Below are 21,641 nucleotides of genomic sequence, written 5' to 3' on the forward strand. Positions count from 1 at the left end.
TTGGATTAACCTTATCAACGTTTGATGTTGTGTATCAGTTAGTACTAGATCACTGTGAGCTTCATCAATCATGCTAAATTTAGCAACAGAATATCTCAATAAATCTTAGGGTGACCAGGCTTACTTTTCACAAGATAATCTGTGGTTTGTGGTTGAGACATAAGAATTATTTACAATTTTGTAAATTTAAAACTATGATGACAATCTGACCTCTTAAATTAAGTGAGTTTTTTTAAATATGTTAATCCTAATTCTAAACTTTAAAATGACCTTTTTTTCATTCTTACTGAAAGAGTTTAAAATAGCTGATTTGGAGTGCATAGCATCTGCAGTCTCTGCACGTCCACTCCAGCATCCCAGGTGCGCTCACCTCTCTGGGGGATAATACTGCATCCTGTGACGTAAATGAAATGTCACCGAGAGCCTGAGGCGGAAGCAGAGGGGCGATTTATAGCAGTTTGGCCGGAGGCATGAGGAGCATCTGTGAGGAGGGGAGCCAGAGTCTCACACAGCGACCCGTGGGACAGCCTATTTCAGGAGTCATCACTCTGTCAGCTGCAAACAGCACCCAATCTGTCCACGTCCACCCCTCTGTGTATGTGTTGCTAAATGCACTGACAGGGGGCAAGGCCGGGGTGATTTAACCAGCCCCACCATCTAATCTAAAGCCCTTGGAGAGAAACAAAAGCAGTAATTTTTCTGGCAGAGAGCAATTCTTCCCTCATAATTTAAAGCCCCTCTCTGCCTGAAGGCTGTTTTTGTAGAAGGGGGAATAGAAAGTGTCATGCTGGACTCAAAAGTGTCAAAACTGGAAAAAGAATCCAGTTTGTGGATGATGCAAGTCGGTCCATCAGACCACTGAACTTCTCCAATAACAAGAAATACTTTATATCAACCATAATTTATGTCCTAAAGGTTGATGAAGCGCTGTTATTGTTGGGATGATTTAGTTGAAGTGGCTCAGAGTTCATTCATCCATGTACCAAAGGATATTAGATTTTCCAAGTCTGATGATACCTACCAGTGGATTAGTTTGAAAATAGGTACCTCATGACTGAAACTAACAATAGTTGGACCCGTAGCTGTGGCATTTAAAGCGGCTTCTGTTTCTGAACCATTAATTGGTTTCCTTGTAGATTTCCAACAGGATAAGGATGGGAAATTATCTAAACAGGAATCTTGTTCTAGTCTTGTCAATATTGACTCTGCAAGACACCCAGTCTGGAAAATCTTATTCTCTGTGACATAAATGTCTTCAGATGTACAAGGGGGTCAGACTTTAGCCTTTTAAAAGTCTTTCGCAGTCTTCTTGTGTATGGTAGGCATTGCTTGTCCATGCTCTGTTCTTTGGGTTGCCTTTGAACAGATCAAATACCTTTGCTCAAGCAGACCCAGGAAATGGTGGAACAGTTGTTTGATAAGTGCAGACAAATATGATCTTTGGTAGGAAGAGAAATCTTAAAAATCAAATCCACTTGACTGCTTTACCTGGACCCCTCTCCTGAAAGGACTACAATTTTAGGCAGGCAAAAAACCACCAGTGATTCCTCATTGTAAAAAAAAATGTTTATGGCCCTGACCAAACTTAACAGGTAGATATTTGATGGATAAATGGAAACGTATGGTGAGCTGTAAACACTGGCAGGCATATGGCAATACATGAAATGCAGCCCATGTTCTAGCAGCAATCCTATGTTTCTGAGACCAGCATTCAGCACGCCCACCCCCCACCTGTGTGATGTGCCCGTAATAGGGTTTTAATAATGTGTCGACCACTTCATGGGTAATTTCAGCCAGGCAGTCTGATTGGTCACAGACACCCTCCAACTGTGCTGTTATTCCCATTATGCCCTTCAAGCTGTGCTTTCATGGTTGTGATTCCAACACTTGTGGTAACCAAGGAGGCAGATATCTTTTCTGCTTTTTCTCCTGCAAACTACTTTATACAGTACACGTTGTATGAGGCCGGTACACACAGTAAAATACTATAATAAAAGAAAGCTATTATTTAAATTCAATTCAAGGCATAATTGCTACAGGATTGTGATTATCATGTCCTTACATGAAAAGGTTATTCATTAAAAAAGAGACAATGTGGTCTGTTTATGCTAGCGATTGCACTCTGCAGAGCTGCTGCACCTCGTATCCCTAAAAACAGACACATAGCAAGCAGAGCGGAGGCTCTGACTTGCCATGTGAAGCCAGGAAATGAAAAGCACCTTACAGAGAAGATGTGATGCCTTTGTGCCCTGTAATTACAGTGCAGGGAATTGGCTCGCTGATGATGGCAGAAAAAACGTCTATTTTAATCTCACTGCATCACGTTGAACTTAATTTTTGAAACAACCAACACACATTTCATCCACCACATTTAATTTATCTCCAGTTTATCTTATCTATGTTTTTTAACCTGATACTATTTTTTGTATTGACATCTTTTGTACAATAAGAACTCTTATATAATATATTTAAGTAGTTATATAAAATATTCTGTATGTATATAAAAAATTAAATAATAAAAAACCGATGTGTTTTTGCTCACCCAGCAGTTATTTTTCTGCCAGAGGCGCGAGACAAAAGCCCCTTTTAGATTCAGTCTATTCAATGTGACAGTTGCTCTGCCTGTCTCCTACTTCCTGTTGGCACACACAACCTCTTGCTGTGTGGGCGCTGCAGGTGTAGCTGCTAAAAGTAAACAATGGTCCGTTTATGTAGCCACAGCGTTAACAAGCACTAGGATGAGATGCCGCTGATAACAGGAATAGCCTACTCTCACTTATAAACTGCCTTGCGTAACTGCGCGTCTGACTCGATCATCTAAGACAGCAACAGCGTCGCGTGCATGTTTACAGTTTACAAGCAGATGACGCACAGAGTCTTAATGCACAGAGGTCAGTTCTGTCTGTGCTCTGGTGAAGAGCTGCAGTAATGTGAAATCAGATGGACTTTTCCTGTAGATAAATTATGGAAAATGAGAAACTGGCGAGTTTTTGTTTAGCTTAGGTACAATAAAGTAGCAGGGGTTACCATAAATTTGCTTCACTCATCGCAAGTCCTGCGATGTGACGATTGCACAATTGCTAAACGATTTATCGCTCAGCCCTGGACCACACAAACAATTAGACAAGATCCTTGACAACAAACTGACATCATACAGGCAAAACTGTGAGCTCAAGTGAAGTCTAAAAACACACCTCAATTTCTGCTCATTGCAATAGGTTTCACAGACCAACACAGAGGTCTTAGAAATCTATCTTTAAATTGCTGTGCTCTATCCAGTTCGAGTCCTGAATTACACATTAATTACCCGACTTTTGTTGAATACATTACGTAATATAACTCAAACATCATACAATATATGCAGTGCAACAAACTAAACTTTACTGAACTAATTTTAACCCAAACCTAACCAAGTTTTTGTATCCGTTTCTCTGCGTTAAACTTTGTTAAAAAGGCTTCCCCCGTCTCCCACATGTGCTTTGCATAGCCATGGTTTCTCTGATGCCTTTCTGTAATTTTAACACATTAATATATCTCTCACTTCTCAGAGACCAGGTTAAGCCGTGTCCTGATGTTAGCTTCACATTTAGTGAACAGACATTAGACTGGTAACTACCCTCTCATCTCACTCTCTGCAAGAAAGCAAGTATTTTACAAAAAGTCAAACTAATACTTTCAATCTGACAAGGATGCAAAAATGTTCCTGGAAAAATGAAAAAATGTAACGGCAGCAATTCTGACAGAAGTAGCGGTAGTACTTTCAGCCACCGCAATAGTGGTACATAGCACTGACAGCAAGAAAAGTAAACCTGTAGTTATTATAGCAGTAGTCATAGAGTAAGTTACAGCTGGGGTAGTAATCGCTGAGTAGTTGACAGTAAAAGAAAACAGTGGTCTTACCTAATGTTGGGTCGTACTCCCAGATGAAGCGTCTGGTCAGAAATCTCACCACCAAAGCTGCAGGGAACAACAGAAAAGGTTCAGAACATGAAAGAAGCACTAAAGAGGAAGAGACACCACTTCACATGGTTGCCACAATATATTCTGTACAGTTAAGGTAGATAAATAGGATTTTGTTATGCTGCATTAAGCGTCTTCAGTGTGGGTTTCAACACGTAAATAACTAACTAACGATCAGGTAATAATGGGTAAAGCTAATCAGCTGTGGCCACTGTCAGTCCACAAGATCCAAACCGCTCTGATTTTTTTCTTTTTTAAATTAGCATTTAGATGAGAAGAGTATTAAACAGCCTTCAAGATGAAACATCAGCTGTCAAAATTCATCATTAGCAACTTCTCTTACACAGGATAGTTAGCCTGCTTTTTAAAGCATTAGCCTTCATCACAAACAAAAGAAGAAAAACATCCACAGCAGGCCGCTGACTCACTCTGAGTGGTTTACCATCAACAAGTAATCTGCCACAGAGAAATGTTTGTGCTTCATTCAGATAGAATTAGGAGGCCATTACCTGGTTATCACGCAGAGCCACAGACCAAACTATCTGTGTGCTGCATGTCAAAATAAAAGCACCTGTAAACAGCGATTTAAAATGTGGGACTGTGTGGAACTAGAACTGTGCTGCTGGAGGTTGTTGGGGAAGTCTGGAAGCTCCATTAAAATATTCATTCACCAATCAAATTGGCAAAAATCTTTCCAGCTTGTACCTCGCTGCCAACCTCATCAACAAGCTGTAATCAACTCTTTTGTTAAATTTGACTTATCAAAAGGGCCGCACGCACACACACGCCCTCTCTGCTATTAGAAAATCATTGTCCAGTACTTCACAACTACAGCCTTGTGCCCCGCCCCCCTTCAAGCCCTTGGAAGTCCCTGCAGAAGGTGTCTGCCTCACTTCTGCAGCCGTTTATCTGAACACTGCAGCTTTTCTCCCTGTAGTTAAACAATACTTTAAACCTCACATTACCTTATGACAAACTTTCCAGACTTCTGCAGAGCCATGTAATAACTTCTTTTGCACTTGTTACTTTTTTTGTTAAATCAACAATCAAGTCTTCACTAGCACAAACAGCTTCCCTGCAGGAGCTGTCATTTGCCTGAGTGACTCCCAATAGGCCTGAGTGCTCCACTTCAGTCCATGCCGGTTTCTGTGTCCTCGTGTCAACTTACTGAGCTGCTGCTTGTATGAAACGGACAATAAGGAAACAGCTTCGCCTTTGAACTCGAAAAAGAAACATCCATCTTGATGAGGCCTGTTTTTCAGCTCATAATTAGCCACGACAAGTTAAGGAAAGGAAACATTATGTGGGCCAAAGTGTCACTGCCTCGTTTCATTAGGCCTCTAAAGAACTCGAGGCCTGCCATTGAGCTCAGGGGAGTGTTTGATGATTGAGAGTCTGGTGCTCAAGTTTCTGTTTGTAATGGACACATGCAAAGTAGCTTCGAAAACTTTGCATCACTTTGTCTTGTCGTCAGCATGAGGCCAGTGAATGGACTTAATACAACATGTGAAGAGAGACAGGCATGTCTTACACATACAGGGCCACAGCTTTGAGATGGCCTGTTTTAACCTTGTGTTGTTGATTCAGTTCCTCAGTAAACCACATTTCTCTTTCTTTCCTAACACACTTAATGTGTTTCAGCCCAAGGAAGAGTGTGTCATGCAACTTTCAATTACTCCCTGACTGCACTGAAAAGCAGAGCGGCAGCAGATAATTTATCATGCTGTGAAGAAGGCAGACTGACGCATGTTTCTTCTCCAGGCACATTCACTTCTCTTGTTAGGAACTCCGTTTCCTATCGAGGTTATTTTGTGGTTTTTGTGCTGCAGTGGCCTGGATTCCAGGTCGACAGTATAAAACCGATGGGGCGTGAAGTCCATTTTCTCATTAGAGGTAACTGTATCTCCTGCCTTTCACTGCCTCCACAAGAAATGTGCACATAGAAGAGAGGAGCCTTTGTTAACAAGCGTCAATATGGACATTGTGGCCCAAATTCACTTAAGGTTTGCAGGGATAATGTGCACTGTATTACAGAGCTGACCACATCACAAAGGCAGACGATTCACAGGCTGTGTGTAGTGACAGGAAAGCTGATAAGAGTTCTGACAGTGACAGATAAATAGAGGCTTCCTTTTTCATTTCTGTCATACCACTGCTGTGTGAACCTCATATTACCAGAATTGCTGTTCTTTTTCAAATGACTGAAAAACTAAATTGCTCAAAATAATGCCACACTTTCAAAACTTTCCAACGCCGTAATTTACATATTCATTATTCAAAATGTTGCAATTAGACCTACAAAAAAAGATAGGACATTGACATTTGTTGCTATAATTGCTATCACCAAAAACACAGCTGAGCATGAATAAAGGTTTCTATCCATAATTGTTTTGCGTTCCAGTCATGAGGAGCACAAAGGTAAAAAATCGGAAGTGTTTCAAAGGGATTGAGAAAAAAAAAAAGATTGACTGTAGACGTTGCTCAAGTGGGAGGTGTTGAAGCACTTTGCATCACAATTTTTTTTGCATACATAAAAAAACAAAGACAGTGCTCTGAGCTCAACCAACAAATATTGAATATTAAAAACAAATCTGTATGAGCCCGCATGAGTCTTTCCATTGGCCATAAGTGTTGCTAATGCTAATAGTAGACCTGTTGACTTCAACTGTTACAATTACGATTACCTCAGCCTTTATCATTACTCTGCTTCTCTCGCTAATTTATTCATTTATTTCTTTTGCTAATCTTCACACTAGTCTACCACTATTATTGGCATTGTAACCATAAGTATGTGTCTGTTGTTGTTCATGTAACAAGGACATATGTTGTTGTGGTAACAAGAACATATGTTGTTGTTGCTCTCTTTGCCTGTCTCTATCCTGCATCTCCTTCTATCCCATTTTCGGCCCATCCAGTCGAGGCAGACGGCTGTTCAACATGAGTCTGGTTCTGCTCGAGGTTTCTGCCTGTTAAAAGGAAGTTTTTCCTTGCCACTGTGCCGAATTGCTAAGTGCTACTCATGGTGGATTCATGTTGGGCCTCTCTTTAAATAACATAACAAAGAGTCGGTCTAGACCTGCTCTTTTCGTAAAGTGTCTCGAGATAACCCTGGTTATGATTTGGCGCTATACAAATAAAATTTGAATTTGAAGTGACACTTAAAAGATAAAGGTCCATTCTACCATGTGACTGGAGCACAACTATAAAAACATTTAGTCAGGAAAACTCAAACCACTATACAGCACAACAAGCACACATCAACAGCTTATAACAGTACAATGTGGTACTGGGGGAAAGTTTTTTCTTTTCTTTTAAATGTTATCTTGTCACTCGCTTGAGGCCAAGTAACTTATTAAATACCGGTAATACCTGATAGAGATTCGTCTGGACATTGCGGCATGTTTGTTCAAAGGGTTGATAGAAGGCCTCAATGCAGTATAAGCAAGGGAGCTCAGGGGGGACACGGGCTGTACTGACAGCACTGCAGCACTGACACTGCTGCACAAAGAAGAGATTCCTCACTTGAAGAGTAACCGAGACGTATCTTTAAAACGGGAATATTTTCCACATTACCATATCATTACCAGAACCGGCTACAAATAATGCCATAAAGGAAGCTTTATCCAAAAAACATGATTTTCATACAGTGTGAATCAGCGTGGAGCACAAGCCACGGTTGGTGTTCATTCTCTGATGCTACTCCCAAAGTATGGAAATGTCATCTCCAAACATGTGCAGTGTACTACTGGTTGTTTCAAAAAATCCTTGTCATTGTAACTGGAGCGGTGTCAATATAATATTTGGTATGTGGCATGCTCACAAAATCAATACTGCCTCTTGAGATGGATTATTGTGTTTTTTACAGTCTCAAGCTGCAGGCTAGATTTCTTCTAAAAAAAATAATACAGCCAAAGTCTGAGCAGACATAGTGACCTGATTTTATCAAATTCTCCAGGCCAGGCTTCACAGCAGCCCTGAGTTTTCAGATTTATGTCAAACATATCATCCATGGGAGGTACCAAAAGCTGCTTTTGTCTGAAGTGACCTAATCACATTAGCGGCAGAATGTTGGACTAATAGCAAACAAAGAGAGAGCAATTAGCGGCGCCCATGGTCCTTTTCTGAGTCTGCTTTGTGTTACTGATTGAACAGTCTATTGATTCCCCACGGCCATCAGACGGACACCCATGGCTCTTTGGTTCCCTTCAGACACAAAAAACATCTCTTTACTGGCTGACAAGTAGAGCTTTCCCTGTGCTGTGCTGTGCTGTGCAGCTGCAGTCAAGTTTTGTACCCGAACTATTGTGTTCATGTCAAGTCAGTTCATATCATCCAGGCCAGCTGTGCAGATAAAACTGGGGGGGGGGATGGTTAGACTGAGTCGACTGAAGAATAAGACCGCCAAGGGGAAAAATACCTGCTTTTAAACGGAAAAAATATTGTGCCCTACAAAGGCAAAATGCAATATTTGCTCAAGACTTAAATTAGACCTCAGAATTTTTTACTCTGTTTTACTGTGGAAAGAGATTATGCCATAGATAAAGTATTATTATATTCATTTTAATATATAAACAAATAGTAGCTGGACAGACACCCAGCAAAACGGAGATAGCATAAGAACGCTGTTCATGGCGTGGGATCAAGATATAAAAGTGAACATTTAGTCAGTTTACCTCCCCTCTCTGCTTTTGGATACTTCATTCGCACTGAGGTGAAGGCTCGTACAGACCCAAGCTTTAACTTCTTCACACAAGCTCCAGCAGAGAGGAAGTGGGAGAGGCCCATGAAGATGCCTGTATACGTTCACAAGACCCAGGTCTCTTCAGCAGACAAGCCTGAGTCCAGAGAAAGTAAGAAATCACTGGACCCAACAAACACTGCCCCCTACATAAAAAGTCTCATCCTCTGAGTGCAGAGTCCATCCTAATTCCTGGCCGGCATCACCTGGCAGCGCTGCTTGTGCATCACCATCATGAAGCTGTGAAACACCAGGGGAGACACCTGACCGAAGGTGCCATTCGGGCTGCCGGATTCTGGCTGGTGGGAACAAAACGCTGCATCAGTAGTCTGCTATACAAATGTGTCACCTGTAGGAAACTACGGGCATTAAATTATCCAAGGCTATAAATGCTGTAGTGTGTGGCATTGGTTTACTTGCTTCATACTTGTCCCTATACAAGTAAACAATCAATAAATAAATAAATAAATAAAACCAGCAGAACGACACCAGGTGGCACCTCCCTTCACCTACGTAGGTGTTGACGTCTTCGGGCCATGGGATGTTGTCTCATGCTGCACAAAAGGAGGACACTCTAACGCCAAACAATGGCTGTGATGTTCTCATGCATGTGTTCAAGGGCAGTGCATATCGAAGTGATTGAGACTATGAGCACCAGCAGTCTCATCAATGCCTTGAGAAGGTTCTTCACAGTCAGGGGCCCTGCAAAACGGATTCGGCCAGACTGTGGCAGGAACTTGGTCGGTGCCTCCCGAAAGCTGGAAATGAACAAGACGAGTACTACCTTTCAGAAAGTACTTGAGCACTCAGAGGTGCACCTGGGTATTCAACCTGCCCCACTCGTCCCACATGGGCGGCGTGTGGGAACATATCATTGGCATCGCCCATCATATCACGGATTGCATGCTGCTGGAACAAAAGAAATCCCGTTTGATACACGAGATCCTGATAACTCTCATGGCCGAGGTAGCTGCAGTCATCAATGCAAGATCACTTATCCCAGTATCATCAGATCCAGAATCGCCTCTCATCTTGACCCTCAAGACAGGCTCAACCCCTCCCCCCCCTCCAGTCAACTTGGAGCAGATCTCTTCAAAGACGAGTGGAAACAAGTTCAAAGTCTAGCTGACATCTTAGGTGGTGGGTGCAAATATCTCAAAACGTTGCAGCTGCGCCACAAGTGGCAAGGGGCGAAGCCAAGCCTTCAAGAAGGGGAAGACTCTCTTGAAAGACTATCAGGTTAAGAGAGATGAATGGCCCATCAGACTTGAGACGGAGCAGATAGCAGGTGCAAATGATACCCAATTCTTAATGAATTCCCCTCAGAATGTTCTCATAATAATATTAAGAAACATTAAGAATGCAAGAAATAAAAAAAGTGGCATAGAATCTCCAGCATGACCTCATAAGAATAATTGAGAAAAGAGTGGCCTAACAGGCTTGTAAAGGACTGTAAAGGTGAAATATAATGTTAACAGGTATCTCTTCAATGATTGAAAAAAAAATGTCACGTGTTTTGCAGTGTGACAAATGTGTTCAATCATGTCAAGTAGTTTGAGTTTGTAAGATAACTAAAGCTTAAATGACAATGAAATTGCTATTTTTGTAGCAGGTCTCGTCTCCAATCAATATTTCCTCTATTCTTGCCAGGGATTTTGAGAACAGGCTTATAGATTGCACTGCTTGGTGCAGCGATTATTGATTTGTGATTTCCTGCATATCCACTCAAACTAGACTCAGACTAAAAACATTTTAGTCTTACTAAATCACTTCAATTGAAGGTTAAATGTGAACTGAGAATTGCAGCGGTTAAAATATGAATTTGTTGCTTCCAGAGTTCAGAGATTTATTCACTTTTTTATTAATGTTACTGTCACTTCAAAGTACTGTGATAAATCTATTGAAACTCTGGCTGCACATTCTCATTTTTCTGTTAATTCTTGCCAGAACGAGCAGATGGAAACACATTTTATATCGCTCAACCAGCATTTTTCTTCTTTAAATATACTTGCATTATATATACAATGTGCTTCTCCACACACACCAGCGAGTGACAGCCCATATATTACAAACTTGCAAACAAATTAGCTACAAAAGCACCAAAACCACTTCCTGAACAGGAGGTCAGGCCACTGCTCCGCGTCTCAGGCTTTTCCCAGAGTTCCTTTCACCACCAGTCACTCCCTGGGGCACCTCTGCATCCCAAAAGAAAGCCTCTCTGGATACACGGTATTGACATAAAGCTTGTTTCAAACGATAAGAAAATGTATGCATGTATGTGGAACAGGGACTTTTGGAAGTCCCGAAGGTGCCAGGGGAAATATTCAATCTCTTTCTGCTGCCAGATATAAATGAGATCAAGTTAGACATCTCGTCATCTCAGCTCCTTTCCAGATCAGATTACAGCTCGCCAATCAGACTCCATTCATATTTATTCTGGGTTTTAACAAATACCCTTTAAGAAAGGGTGTGGGAAGGGCAAAGTGAAAGGAGTAACAATAACACACAAGGAAACAGTAGACATGTCATCTCCCACGAGTGATGACATCACTGTCTGGGTTGTTGTGAGATGGGCTTCAGTGGTATTTAGCTTTAGCCAAACAGCAGTTTTGAAGGGTGAGATGCAGTGGACAAAGCGCAAGTTTTGAGCAAGACAAATATGTAACAAACCTTTTCGCAACTGCTTTATGCTTATCAAAAATGCCAGAATTGACGAATGCCAACTTTTTTTTTTGGCAGTATGTCAGTGTAATTTGACTTAGCTCAGCAAAATCAACTGAGCACAACAGGGACATCTTTTTGCTCCAAGCAAAACCAAAACACCAGAGCCATGTTACGAATGGCTTATTATTTATATAAATTTAAAAGTCCAGTTCTGAGTTAATGTTAGTTTCTTAGCTCACAGTCTAACTCCCCTCTTTCTAACCCTACAAAGCGGGCCACTTACATGTATCATTTGGGCCAGAGAGTAGCTTTTGTGGCCATGGGCCATCCTACCATGGTTAATGTCAAACCCTGGTTAGATATCCAAGTTTAGTGTTTTATTGGTGGTCCTGTTGTGCCACACTCCATCAACCACTACAACGATATTGAGATACTGAAACGGAGTTACATTTGTCAACACTGTGTTTTTTTCCTTACCCTAAAAGCTACTTCTCTTGTTAAAATGTTAAAATGGAAACATGCTTTGTACACATATTCTTATTGTACTTAAACTAGGATTGTTCGCTCTTATTGCATTACAAGAAGAGTGCAGATTATTTCCATGTGAAGAACTGGTTAGGATGCTTACTTTTTGCTGGGACATTCAGTTTTATCCTCAGTCTGTTGGCATGATAACATGCATGTAGCTATCGTGCATATTCAAGACACTCTTACAAGATTATTCTGTCACTTGTAAAATGGCCAACAGCAACTTAGCTAGCTAGCTACAGCCGGCAGTCAGCCAGCAACCTTTGTCATTTCAGTTGGCAAAATATTTGACGAATATTTGGCAGAAATGGGAGACCTGCTTGGCTATATCTGAAATCAAAGGCCCATTGTTTGACATCATCAAACTCATAGGAGGCATGTCAGAATAGAAAGCTTGACAGCCATAGCAACAGAGACTAAAGGGTAGGAGGCTTGGCAAATGAGCAATTGAGCCCTCAGCTATCTGTTTGCTCTCCTTTGATGTGAGTCATTGCTTTCCATTCTGCTTTGCTACGCCTCAGGAATTTGATTATCAACGTGATCCAGATGAGGATTGAAGAAATTGCACCTTCCATTCACACTAATCAGAAAATAACAGACGTGAGTAACCTGCGTCCTTGAGGAACAATATCTTCTCAAAATACGAAACCAGTAATACTTCAAGTAATGTCATCATCTCTCCTTCTCCAGATCCAATTAGAGCTGGCAAATTATCATTACATGACTCATCACTCTTCTCATTAGTCACTGAGCTTTGCAGATTCCTGTCATTGTACACCATTTAAATTAATGAGATGTGGGGCAAAATCAGCACAACTGGTCTTGTGAGAATAATAGACATGCTTTCCATTTTCATCGATGCTTACTTAGTCATTAGCTATGAAATAATCAGACCTAGTTCTGTAAAATGCAGGTAAATTACATGTTTTTATTATACAACCCGGGAGTGCCGAGAGGTTTTGTATGAGTCCTAATTTCCATCTGACACCCCGATCTATCCAAAAAGAGACCACATGAAAAAGCACTCAAGCTGTAGTGTGAATATACAAACAAATTGCTTTCTAAAAATGTTCTGATATAATCAGAAACGACCCAGTGTGGCCCACCAGAACACCAGCAGTGACAATGAATACATATCTCTAAATATCAGTGCAAGCAGCCTCCAGTCTGCAGCTGGCAGACAGCCTAACATTTAATTTGTTGTGCAGTGAACACATTCCCTGTGTCACAATATGGCATTTGGCGGCTAGATTGGTTTTGCCGCCTCAAGCCAAGTTCTCATAATAAATCAAGCCGCAATTAAAACCATCAGACGCAGTCTTTTACTCTCCTGAGCCATTAAATGGTTTCCACTATAAATCTCTAATGCAGAGGGATTTGCTGCAATCATGAGCGTTGTAATTAGATTCGCTGGTAATGTTTGTCAAACACAATGCAAAGATTATCGTTCCCTGTTTTACAGATTGTTAGAAAATTAACAGAGCCCTGTTATAGGATTTCAGTTAACCTTCTACATAAATATAGACATAATATAATTCAAGATTTACATGATACTCATAAAGAATATTTTATGTCAACTATGATAAAACAATCTAAAGTGAAATATGTCACTTATAGTGCTGAACCTAAAGAAAATGATCAACTCAGCACTTCTTATAAACTCCACAGAGCGTTTTAGCACCATTCATCTTATTGAATTATTGTTTTAGTTTTACTGCTCATCAGCCATCCTTCCATCAAAAATGTTTGTGTAAAAACATAGTGTACATTACCAGGTCTGTATAAAACAGCAGACCAGCTAGTAAACAAAGTGGAGCACCAGAACTGAAAAGACAATGTTGTAACTCTTGATTTTCCTCTCTGATGGCCGCTGATGGATTTTCACTTATTTTTGAAGTTGTATCTGTAGTCATCTATATTTTTTATTTTTGTTTGTTCAGCCTTAGTAGATTACTGTTTACTCGCAACACTTGCAGAGAGCGGAGAAGCAGCCTCTTAGCTCCGCCTACTCTCTCTGGCAGACCAACCACTGCTGGCTGATGGAAAACGCGTCACTAACTGGCCGCTGCTTGTGGTTTTTTTTCCCCAACTGTCCATCACGAGTCTTTCAAAAGAACATTACTTTGTTTGAATGAATCATAGTAATTTATTTGGCGAGAGAGCAAGTCATCAACAACTAATTTAGTTTTCAGAATTTGCTTTTTTATTATCATCTCATTATTTGGGTAAGATGATTTGCTGCTGTCAGCCAATCAGAGCCTGGAACTGAAAGCCCTGTCACATACTCCGTTATAACTGCACTGGGGTTCAATGAGATTTCACTCAACTAATTCAGTTTCTGTCTGCAGCTCCATTTCTGGGAAATTACTATTTAAAACCATCTCAGGGAAATGACTATTTGATCACAGGGGCTAGACAAGATATTGTAAACACATCATGGAAAGAGATTTAATCTCAAGTAACCTTATTACAGCCCAACAAGGATTGATCAGTATTAGCTTTGTCCTGTTTGGCCATCAGCACTTTGAATTTAAAATCAATATGTCACCCTCAGTGCTCAGAAAGAGCTGGTACTCACTGATGCACAGTCCCAGCACTTCTACATTTTACTCTCTATTGTGCTGTGACTTTTCCTTCAGACCAGCACACACAAGCTGTCGCTAATCTCATCTGGCCTCTTCATATCAGTTTTTAGATTCATAATGGATCCAAATGAACTGCATTACCAAGGGAACACTATATTATGCTCACCTGTTAATGTTCTCGCCTGCCTGCTTTTCTGTCAGTGAAATACTTTGGGTGCTGATGAGACTAAACCTGCAGAGCACGTCTGTTATAATCAGCTGCTAAACTAACCACAGAAGCGTGCAGGCATCGAGCTGCTCTTCTCTATTTGTTTGCACTCAATTTTTTTCCTCCATGCAGACCTCAAACAGATTTCATGGTTTTTTACCTGTTTGACAGCTGTGAAAAAAAATTTTTGTAAACACTTTAAAAATACCTCACTTGGTAGTGGTCCAAAAGATCATAGGAGGTAGGCTTGAGAAGGGCAATCATGAGGTGCATCGGCTTTATATTAAATATTTCTTAATCACGAGATCCCTTTACTCTAGCTGTGTCTGCATTTATTTTGAAAACACCAGTTGCTTGTGATAAGAATCTGATGCTTAACACATGAATCATTGTCCCAAAGCCTGCTGTAATGTCTAGATATTAACTTACTGGTACCCATGGTACACAAACTCAGTTTCATAGCGCTGTGCTTGGTCCAAAAGCTAAGGGCATGATCAATCAATCAAATATATTTGTATAGCGCCAAATCATTTCAAATCAACCAAAGTTATCTCAAGATGCACAAAAAGAGAAGGTCTAGACTGTAATCTTTATGCTATGTAGAGAGAGACCCAACATGAATCACCATGAGTAGCACTTAGCAACACTTTAACGCCTGTTAAAACTTCCTTTTAACAGGCAGAAACCTCGAGCAGAACCAGACTCATGTTGAACGGCCATCTGCCTCGACTGGATGAGCCGAACAATAGGATAGAAGGAGATGCAGGATAGTGACGAGCAAAGAGAGCAACAACAACATACGTCCTTGCCACATCGTCATCAACGACAGCAACAACAGATAATACATACTTATGGTTACAATGCCAGTAATAATGGTACAAAAGTGTAAAAAATGTTTGAAGACAGGTTCCAAAATTTACTTTTTGGTCTACTAGCCATCGGCGGGTAAGCCAAAAAATTGTACTGGCCATAACCGGCCATGAAAACTTAGTTAGATATGTCAATAATAAACAGTGGTGAAAATAAGACATTTATTTAGTACTGAACTAATAATCTGTCTATACTTGTACTCCACTAAATTTAAAGAAAAAGTTGTTAAAAAAAAAAAAAGTTAAAGTTGTTAAAAAAAGCTGCGCATATAAAAAGTGGTGTAGGCCTACGCAGTAATGCTTTAACAATAATCCACTGATATTAAACATATTATTCTGAAATAGGCCATCCTGCACAGTGAGTGGGCTACCTTAAGGATCAAAATATTCTTACAGTACAATAACCTGTCATTTTCACTCTTGCTAAAGTTTTTATTGATTTTGTATTATTTGAATTTTACTGTATTTTTTTAACTATCTGGCACTGTTATTTCCTTCGGGATTAATAATGGTTTATCTTATGTTATTGCAGGGCTTTTGCTCTTAATGAGTACGTATAAACTGTGATATTATTTTTTTCTTGAGTACTTATGTCATCACTGCAACAAAATATGCTTTCCATTAGTGCAGCTCAATAATCCACTGGACAATTAAACTTGCAGTGTCCGACTGTCATTTACAAGCTCTTCAGTTCTGCTAGTGACCGTACAGCTCAGCTAGCAATAGCCTCTGCTGTTCCCTGCTAGGTGTCTCAGGTGTCTCAGCTTCTCCTCTGCCTCCCGTAGTGACGGTGGTACAGGTTAATACTGTAGTTTAGATGCAGTGATGGCGAGGCTAAGTGAATTGGAAATACATCTCCACAACATGGAAACTCAACAACACCGGGTTGCCGAGGTGACTGTGTGACTGTCCAAAGGATGCACAGCAGTAAACGGAGGACGCCCACGGTCCGCCAACGACTATTTCACGTTTCTAACAGCTACTCTGTTACACTTGCTACATTTCAGGTGCGATGAGTGAAAAGTGTAAACTCGTACTTAAACCAGAAGTGTGAGCGCGCGCCGATGGTGGTCAGCAAGGGTCAATTTAAAGGATTGTGATATAATTATTCACGGGCAGTCGTTGCAAAACAAAACTTTGTCAACAACTTAAAGTATGTTTTGTAGTAATGGTAGCACCTGCCCCTGGCGCCCGACCTCATTTATTTTTACCCGCATTTGGCAAGTGGCGGGTACTAATTTTGGACACTGTAGATTATGTGTATTGCACTAGCCTACAGAAGGATTTATGTTTTAATTTTGTAATGGTACACTTAATGTGGGTCACAGAATCGCAGGAGTGTAAAAGTTATTTTAAATGTTGCTGAAAAATGAATCCAGTCCGTGGCTCAAAAACATAAAAACCGTGACCCCTAACACAACGAGCACACAGTGAAGCTGGCACACAACCAGTCAGCCTAAAATTAAAATAACCTTTCAATAACGTTAGCCTGGCTCTGAAAGGGCACAAAGAGAACAGGGACAAAGTCATATGACGCACTAAAGTACAAAAAGGAGAAATTCTGCCAGGAGTACAAAGCCGTTGCCAACCGGTGACTTAATTTCTCACTGAAGCTAGTTTACAGATAGTAGTGTTTATCCTAATATCTGGGATGGTTGCTACCTTAATTAACTTAAATTAGCAATATCTCCTGGTATTTTTTAGGCACTGTAGACATTTTAATAATTTGCTGGTACCGACTGAAACAAACTGCAGCATGTCAAGAAGAGGAGTGCTGGCACTTTTTTTCCCACTCTATGCACTGAAGTATCTGTATGTATCATATTAAGTTTGAATGACAGTAAAGGTCAGATAAACTCCCCTCCGCTACACTTTGGACGCTCTCCATGTACACACAATGGCAGAGAGGCAGGCAGTCATTCTCCTCAGGGCCCTGCGGCTCAGTAAAATGGGACGCCAGAGAGGCTTTTATTTCAGATCTCTGAAGATGCAAATGGACAGAAGCTCGCAGTTGCTGGGTAAGAACGGGAAGGGCGTGAGGATTCTAACACCACATTCATCCCTTTAATTTAGGCTCTAACAATAGCACTGCAGCACTATTCATCAGGAGCCATGTGTGAGGCAGAGGAGGGCAACCACACCTTGAGGAGCGATCCTAGCTGTGATTACACACATAAAGGTGAATCATTGTGGACAAAAGAGCCGCTGAGAACAAGGAAAGTACCTATTTCACAATTGAGACTTGAAACCTGGGTATTATCCCTTTAACACAATGGCCTTGTCCACAAAGAGACCAAAGGCTCAGCTGAGTTTAACAGACAACAGCGCTGTGGAAAGTATGTTACTTTCATACAGGCAAAACATTTTTATTAAAAGATTGGCTTTCAATTTTTAGCTAAAAGTAGCCAATGTTAAAATCAAAAACGGAGCTAAAAAAAAACAAGGTTTAAGATGATGGACAGAGGAGTCAGTGCCTATTATGTAGATGAGACTGAACAAAATTAGAACACAAATACTGCATATTGTTTTTCAGTTCCTTCCACATAAAAAATCTAAGTTTTTGTCCATTTAAAACCAAGGACGTATAAAGACAAACAGAGATGGTAAGGATGCGAGGAGGCTCACCCCTCAGCAAACTCAGCTCCTGAAAACGATGTTATGTCCGCGCACAGGCGACTCATTTTGTCATCGATTTTTGTTTTGTCAGTGTCAACTAATCTTTGCCCCCCCATTGGTGGAAAAATTATTATAAATATATTTTTTCATTTTATTTGCTAATCCGAAAAAACTATCTGATCCGTAACTCACAAACTGTGATCCCATCGGAACGGTAAGGTTAGTGATCCTTTGCACCCTTTAGTATTTTGTGTAATGTGGGTAGAAACAATGTGCTATCACACACTGACACCAAAATGTTGTTTGAGGGAATCAGAATTTTTGTTATTCTCTGATTTTAAGGTTTACTCTGCAGGCATTAATTTATCAGAGTTTGGTGATAATTAATGAAAGAGTGCAAGTATTACATAACTGATCTAAAAAAAAAGGATGAAGTGGGAGGGAACAGTGTTAAATAAATCAAATATAGCAAAGTGAACCTGAATATTAACCTGAACTTCGGCTGATAACATGACTTTAGAAGCAAAAAAACCTCCAACTTAATGGATTTATCATTAAATGTTAAAAGCGCTTCTAATCTTCAGTAAGATTAGTAAAAGCAAAGAAGGAAATAACCAGCGATGACTCACGCCGGTCGAGGCCAGCGGCGGCAGTTGGGTGGAGAACGGACAATGTATGTGTAGGCGGAGGGGAGTCAGAGGTGTCCTCTAAAAATACTACAACAGTACAAATAAGCATAACCGCTCGAGAAGCCCACCTTCCTGTGACACAATCATTACCCTTTATGGGTCCACTGCATCTTTGTGTGTGTCTGATTAAGTTGCTATTTATGCAGAGTAGAGGCACAGAACATGAGCTATGAGGCTCTTCAGTCCAAAAATAAATCCTTTCTTTAGTTAAACCTGTGTGTGTGTGTGTGCGCGCAGAGCACTGAATAGGTGTGATTTGTGCATTGAAACACACAAATGGCCTTCTGAGAGCTCAAACAGATAAGGTGGGTTGCAGAGACACCCTGTTCCTTTCTGAGGAGAAAAGAGAAACTCTGGGTGGCAGATTACATGTTCAGGAGTGGAGGAAGTGAAAGGGGAAGAAAACATGATGAGCAAAGTGCGGGAGCACCGAGGGATTTCAGGTTTTTTGACAGTTTAATAAAGCCTCAGGTTGCAGTAACAGAGGGACTGACTGAGTGTGTTGATATGCAGTCTAAAGTGTTTATCCTTAGGGTATGCATCATTGTAATGGAAATATAAACATTCACTTTATACCTCCATGAATATTATATAGTCATGCTCACTGTACGATAATAAAGCTGTTTGGACAGAAAGGAAGTTGATTGATCTTAGATGTTGAATGATTGACCATAAAGTAAAGGAAGTACACATGAAGAGAAAAATGTGCCAATTTAACTTGCTTCGAATTGTATGAGTTTAGCTTTCCTCATAAATCTCTACAGACAAAATAAACAAGTAGAGGGACGAAATACAATTACTGGTGAGTTCTGAGTTAAGTCAGTTTCTAGCTCGCTTACTGCCCAGTAAGTATGTTATATTGGCTGTTTGGGGCAGATAATGACTACACTCATGGCTGTGGATTCAAATTAGCACAATAAGACTCACTTTGCTTTCTGTCTAAACAAACCTCAACATGTTGTAGTTGCTGTGATTGTGGCTCTGTAAAACTGCTCGTTAGCACTGCAGTGCTTAGGACTAAGTGTTACTTCAGGATGCTCAAATACTCTGAAGAAACGGCGTCAGTGTAAACATCGAAGCCGGCAGGGTTGAACAGCACTGTGTGTGTATTTAAAGCACGCGCTGTTTGTTTTCACCTTGCACACATTTTGCTTCAGCAATGCCGGAACGTTATGTAAAAACACACACTAGGGCGGCTTTATGCCGGCGTTGCTTGGTCCAATGTAAAATGGCCGGCGGAGCTTCGTTGCGGCACTGAGGCGGAACCGCAGTGTGAAAATGGGCAAGTCATATTCACTGTATTAGCATGCGACTGAAGTGTGCTGTTAATAACATGTAGCACAAAAAGAATTATACAGCTAAGGCTGATGAGTGTTGCTAGTTTAGCAGATGTTTGGTCATTAACCATGGAATTATATGAAATAATACATGTTGGAAAGGGTGGCAGGGGATTACAATTGAAAGGAACCCAAAAGTAATTATATTCTCAAGTGAACATGAATGTGCGGACAGGGTTTAACTGCAAAACTGGACGTTTTTTTTCTCTTTGAACTTCAAATTCTCACAATGGCACTAAAAGAAAAATTCAGGGCCCGGTTATTTAAAGGTAATCTGAGTAAAGATGTCGGACAGCATCGACGTTGTTCAAAAGAAAAAAATGATCACGTAATCAGATAAGATATCAGGTAATACAATCTTGGCTTTGTGTTGTTCAAAACGTTTGAGTAGGATTGGGATAACTTCAATCCAAAAAATCTGGAGTACCCTGCTCCAAGCAGAGGGGTGACTTTAGGGTTGTGGAAAAAAATGTAATCCCCATAATATATTTCACTAAATAGCTGTTCATATCAAACATAAACCATTCTACAGTCTACAGGCGGCACCAAAAACCACACAAAATAAAAGATCCTAAGTATGTCGTATATAGCCCCATTAAGAGCACTGGTAATCTGGATTTGGCAATCTTTAGAAGTCTGTATCTGGATAAGGTTGATCCTATCCACTTTTCTTTGAAAAACTGGGACAAAAGTAAGATGGATTACCTGATCCTAGATACACAAACGGCGGTTTCCAAATCTGGATAATTCTTATCCCGATCAAACCTTTAGAACAACCGGGCCCATGGGGGCACCAAAGACAGTAGGATTAATCAATAGTTGATGATATTTCGGTCTGCACCGAAGCCAATAGAGCCAAATTGCCCTCCATAGAGCCAACCTGCAATCATTTAGATGAGTTACCATAGAATGAACAGAGATGCTATACAGCTTAAACACCTCAGCTACATTAAATTAATCAGATCTTCTAATTGAATCAGGACATAATCTATTCTAGCTAAACAAAAGTCACTGTTACCTGTGATTGATTCACTCAACCTGATCAAAGGGAGGCAAACAGACAGCTCAATCATCCATTCGTCTCTGGCAAGCCCCTTTTTACGTACGAACTCCTGATCATTTCTAGACAATTTCTAAGCATTTTTTTTCCCCAACACATCGTGATATTCCTATTTTTCTGGTTATTTATATTCTGTTATCCCATCCCCCAAAACCATAATATTAATCTCCCATAAGAATCCTTATTAATTTCACAATGCAGGGTTCTTCACTTGAGCACCTGGCCTTGTTTGTAGAGATCCCAAGGCCTACTTGACTTCTCACCCATACAGTGAGATGTCATGAGCTCTGAGTCTGAACACAACCTGAACAAATAAACACAATTTAAAAGGATAAAGCCTTTGGGAAAGTCTTATGTAACACAATCTGGTGCACGAACATCACATCT

The 21,641-nt window shown here is 40.5% G+C and overlaps 1 protein-coding gene across 1 annotated transcript in view; it reads right to left on the reverse strand.

The window, feature by feature from the left end:
- The window catches only part of rerg (RAS-like, estrogen-regulated, growth inhibitor), a 46,104-nt gene that overhangs the window by 7,811 nt on the left and 16,652 nt on the right, over window positions 1-21,641 (reverse strand). The window contains exon 3 of the mRNA XM_069671164.1: window positions 3,901-3,957. Within this exon, the coding sequence (XP_069527265.1) occupies window positions 3,901-3,957 (57 nt within the window). The remainder of the gene's footprint in view (window positions 1-3,900; window positions 3,958-21,641) is intronic.

Source organism: Semicossyphus pulcher, unplaced genomic scaffold, assembly GCF_022749685.1.
Source record: "Semicossyphus pulcher isolate SPU_LCO1_2020_fin unplaced genomic scaffold, fSemPul1.0.p SCAF_20, whole genome shotgun sequence".
NCBI classification, from domain to species: domain Eukaryota; kingdom Metazoa; phylum Chordata; class Actinopteri; order Labriformes; family Labridae; genus Semicossyphus; species Semicossyphus pulcher.